This window comes from Pantherophis guttatus, chromosome 15, assembly GCF_059756535.1.
Source record: "Pantherophis guttatus breed Tessera chromosome 15, ASM5975653v1, whole genome shotgun sequence".
NCBI lineage: Eukaryota > Metazoa > Chordata > Lepidosauria > Squamata > Colubridae > Pantherophis > Pantherophis guttatus.
Window position 1 is genome coordinate 2,012,501 of NC_142077.1, and position 5,000 is coordinate 2,017,500.

The following is a 5,000-nucleotide window of genomic DNA, read 5'->3' on the forward strand; positions in this document are numbered from 1 at the left end:
AGAATGCCCCAGCCATTGTTTTAGCAACCTTTTAAGATGGGTGGACTTCAACTCCCAGAATCCCCCAGGCCATTCTCTTGGCAACCTTTTAAGATGGGTGGACTTCAACTCCCAGAATCCCCCAGCCATTCTTTCATCAACCTTTTAAGATGGGTGGACTTCAACTCCCAGAATCCCCCAGGCCATTCTCTTGGCAACTTTTTAAGATAGACAGACTTCAATTCCCAGAATCCCTCAGCCATTCTTTTAGCAATCTTTTAACATGGGTGCACTTCAACTCCCAGAATCCCCCAGCCATTCTTTCATCAACCTTTTAAGATGGGTGGACTTCATCTCCCAGAATCCCCCAGCCATTCTTTTAGCAATCTTTTAACATGGGTGCACTTCAACTCCCAGAATCCCCCAGCCATTCTTTTAGCAATCTTTTAACATGGGTGCACTTCAACTCCCAGAATCCCCCAGCCATTCTTTCATCAACCTTTTAAGATGGGTGGACTTCAACTCCCAGAATCCCCCAGGCCATTCTCTTGGCAACTTTTTAAGATAGACGGACTTCAATTCCCAGAATCCACCAGCCATTCTTTTAGCAACCTTTTAACATGGGTGGACTCCAACTCCCAGAATTCTGTGGCCATTTTCTTGGCAACTTTTTAAGATAGATGGACTTCAATTCCCAGAATCCCCCAGCCATTCTTTTAGAAACTCTTGAGATTGATGGACTCCAACTCCCAGTATCCCCCAGCCATTCTTTCATCAACCTTTTAAGATGGGTAGACTTCAACTCCCAGAATCCCCCAGGCCATTCTCTTGGCAACCTTTTAAGATGGGTGGACTTCAACTCCCAGAATCCCCCAGCCATTCTTTCATCAACCTTTTAAGATAGATGCACTTCAATTCCCGTAATTCCCCAGTCCATTCTCTTGTCAACTTTTTAAGAGGTGTGGATTCCAACTCCCAGAATCCCCCAGCCAGTATAGCTAGGGAATTCTGGGAGTTGAAGTCCACCCATCTTAAACTCGGCACGGTTGAGACGCATCGTGCTGTAAGCGACGGTGAACCAAGAAACGAAACACCAACGGATTGTGTGTTTTTTTTCATTGCCATTACAAATTCTTTATTTTATTTTTTTTAAATCAGCGGGAAGGAAGACGGCAGGAGAAACCTGGAACGACAGGAAAGCTAGGGGAGATCCAGAAGAAGACAAACTCAAGAGCCAAACTTCTGGAGAAGGTTAATCCGGAAACAGCAGGAAGCCGGAGAAGACGCTGTCGGCTCCGGCCACGCCGACCATCCCGTTGTAATCGTTGACCGCCAACCAAACCTGGTGGCCGGCTTGCAGCTGAAGCAAGACGCCGCCGGAGCTGACTTGCTTGGGGTTGGAGAGGTGGTCGCAGAAACTGGCCATCCGTTCCCGATTGCGGTACAGGTTGACGCAAAGGTTGGACGTCAAGGAAGTATGGAAGACGAAGTAGTAGATGCCGGGGATACGGCAGGTGAATTTGCCCGTGGTCGTGTCGTAATCGTGGTAGGTATTGGTGACGTTACCGTGGAAGACCACGGGAGCGTTCTTCACCGGATGCTCGTGGGTCTGGCGCTTGACGGTGAAGGCGGATTGGTACATGAGCTTGTGACCGCCGGGGTCACCAGATTCCCCTCGTTCGCCTTTGGGACCGACGTCTCCTATGCTTCCGGAAGCACCCCGGGGTCCACTCTTACCTGGCAAACCAGGAAGACCTGGAGAACCTGCCTCTCCCTTGGGTCCGTGGCTTCCAGGAGCGGCTGGAGGACCTAGAGATATGGGAGAACGTGGGTTAGAACCAGGAGAGCATCATCAAAGTAGGACTTCAATGTACAATCGTTCGTTTAACAGAGTAAGGGAGCTGGAAGGGACCTTGGAGGTCTTCTAGTCCAACCCCCTATTCATGCAGGATACCCTGGACCATTTCAATCAATGAAGGAATGAATCGATCCATCCATCCATGAGAATGGAGCTGGTAGGGACCTTGGATGTCTTCTACTCCAATCCCCTGTTCAGAGAGGAGAACCTACCCCATCTCAATCAGTGAAGGAATCCATCCATGCATCCATCCATCCATCCATCCATCCATCCATCCATCCATCCATGAGAATAGAGCTGGTAGGGACCTTGGATGTCTTCTACTCCAATCCCCTGTTCAGAGAGGAGAACCTACCCCATCTCAATCAGTGAAGGAATCCATCCATGCATCCATCCATCCATCCATCCATCCATCCATCCATCCATCCATCCATGAGAATAGAGCTGGTAAGGACCTTGGATGTCTTCTACTCCAATCCCCTGTTCAGACAGGAGAACCTATCCCATCTCAATCAGTGAAGGAATCCATCCATCCATCCATCCATCCATCCATCCATCCATCCATCCATCCATGAGAATAGAGCTGGTAGGGACCTTGGATGTCTTCTACTCCAATCCCCTGTTCAGAGAGGAGAACCTATCCCATCTCAATCAGTGAAGGAATCCATCCATCCATCCATCCATCCATCCATCCATCCATCCATCCATCCATGAGAATAGAGCTGGTAGGGACAAATGGTTGTCCAATCTCTTCTTAAAACCCACCAGTGATGGAGCAACCCACAACCTCTAGTGGCAAGCTGTTCCGCTGGCTAATTGTCCTCACCGTCAGGGAATTTCTCCTTAGTTTTAGGTTGCTTCTCTCCTTGGTGAGTTTCCATCCGTTGCTTCTTGTCCTGCCTTCGGGTGCTTTGGAGAATAGATGGACCCCCTTCCCCTCTTCTTTGGGGCAGCCCCTGAGATATTGGGTTTGGGGTTTCTTGATCTGAATAATGTCACTTCTGTCCTTTGTTTTTCCACCTATTTTTCCCCTTAATTTCTTTCGAGCATACCCAATAATAATAATAATAAATGGCCATAACAAGTGGCAGAGAGGGGCATCCAGATTTGAAAAAAAAAAAAACAACCGTCAGATTCACCCAGATCGTTACTAACCTGGTTCTCCTTTTGGTCCCCTGTTTCCATCTCGGCCATCTTTCCCTGGTGGTCCTGGGACGCCGGGGAGACCCGGTGCCCCATAGCAATAGTTTGGGGGATCTACAGCCCAGGTGAGATCTCCCAGGATCAGAAGGAGGAAGGCCCAGACCAACATCCTCACCGATGTCCTGTCCATCCTGCGGGGAGATCGAATCAAGCCATGGTTTGCAAATGCAGCGACTTTTAAGACGTGTGGACTTCAACTCCCAGAATTCCCCAGCTGGCACGTCCCAGAATTCCTTAGCTAGCGTGCTGGCCGTGGAATCCTGGGCATTGAAATCCACATGCCTTAGGATGGCTAAGGTTGAGAAACATTAGAAAAGGAAAGTTGACAGGGATGGGTTAAGAAGTTTCTAATAATAATAAGAGGAGGAAAGGAAAAAGAGGAGAAGGGAAGGAAAGGAGGAAGAGGGAAGGGAAGAAGGGAAGGGAAGAGAAGGGAAGGAAAGGAGGAAAAAGGAAGGAGGAAGAGGGAAGGAAAGGGGAGGAAAGGAAGATAGAAGAAGGGAAGGAAGGGAAGGGAAGGAAAAGAAAGGAAGAAGGAAGGAAAGGAAAGTGGAAAAGGAAAAGGGGAGAAGGGAAGGGAAGGAGGAAAAGAAAGTGGAAAGGAAAGGAGGAAGAGGGAAGGAAAGGAAAGGAAGATAGAAGAAGGGAAGGAAAGGAAAAGAAAGGAAAGGAAAGGAGGAAGAAGGAAGGAAAGGAAAGTGGAAAGGAAAAGAAAGGAAAGGAGGAAGAGGGAAGGAAAGGAAAGAAGGAAAGGAAAGAAGGGAAGGGAAGGAAGGAGGGAAGGGAAGGAAAGTGGAAAGGAAAGGAAAGAAGGAAAGAAAAAGAAAGGAAAGGAGGAAGACGGAAGGAAAGGAACGAAGGAAAGGAAAGGAAAGAAGGAAGAGGGAAGGGGAGGAAGAGGAAAGGAAAGAAAGAAGAGGGAAGGAAAGGAAGAAAAGAAAAAGGAAAGGAAAGGAGGAAGAAAGAAGGGAAAGGACATGGACAAACAATTCACTTCTTTGCACAACGGTGTTTTCCTTCTCCCACCACGCAGCTTTTCCTTTCAACTCCATCCTTTTCAGGAGCCTCCAAAAATAGATTTTTCTTCCCCAAAGCTCAACCCTTCAGCCTCACGGGGGGCTTATAATTGTCGAGAATACATTAAGAATAAATTCATTTCCTGGTCGATCTGCCAATCACCCCCTTCCCAAATTCTGCGGGGCTCCCCCGGGTTTTCTTTCAGAGGAACTCAATGCTCTGTCTTTCCCAGAGCGAAGGAATTATTTCCTTAAGCAAGGAAGGAAGGAAGGAAGGAAGAAAGGAAGGAAGGAAGGAGAAGGCAGGTAGAGAAGGATGAAGGAAGGAATGAAGGAAAAGAAAGAAAGAAAAAGAAGGGAGTGAGAGAGAGAGGGAAGGAAGAAGGAGAGAGGACAGAAAGAAAAGAAAGAAAGAAAGAGGCAAGAAGGCAGGTAGAGAAGGAGTGATAGAAGGAATGAAAAAATAAAGAAAAAGGAGTGAGAGAGGGAAGGAAGGAAAGAGAGAAGAAAGAAAGAGGGAAAAGGTAGGTAGAGACGGAGTGAAGGAAGGAATGAAGGAAAAAGAAAGAAAGAAGGGAGTGAGAGAGAGATGGAAGAAAGGAGAGAGGAAAGAAAGAAAGGGAAGAAGGCAGGTAGAGTTGGAGTGATAGAAGGAATGAAAAAATAAAGAAAAAGGAGTGAGAGAGGGAAGGAAGGAAAGAGAGAAGAAAGAAAGAGGGAAGAAGGAGTGAAGGAAGGAATGAAGGAAAAGAAAGAAAGAAGGGAGTGAGAGAGAGATGGAAGAAAGGAGAGAGGAAAGAAAGAAAGGGAAGAAGGCAGGTAGAGTTGGAGTGATGGAAGGAATGAAAAAATAAAGAAAAGGAGAGAGGGAAGGAAGGAAAGAGAGAAGAAAGAAAGAGGGAAGAAGGCAGATAGAGAAGGAGTGAAGGAAGGAATGAAGGAAA

General features: G+C 47.3%; 1 protein-coding gene across 1 annotated transcript in view; it reads right to left on the reverse strand.

Moving 5' to 3' along the window:
- Nucleotides 1-1,080: 1,080 nt before the first annotated feature.
- Nucleotides 1,081-5,000, reverse strand: part of C1QC (complement C1q C chain) — a 4,350-nt gene continuing 430 nt past the window's right edge. Inside the window, exons 2-3 of the mRNA XM_060684742.2 lie at nucleotides 2,993-3,171; nucleotides 1,081-1,788 (exon numbers count right to left, since the gene is read on the reverse strand). Of these exons, the coding sequence (XP_060540725.1) occupies nucleotides 1,232-1,788; nucleotides 2,993-3,170 (735 nt within the window). The 5' untranslated portion in view covers nucleotide 3,171 and the 3' untranslated portion in view covers nucleotides 1,081-1,231. The remainder of the gene's footprint in view (nucleotides 1,789-2,992; nucleotides 3,172-5,000) is intronic.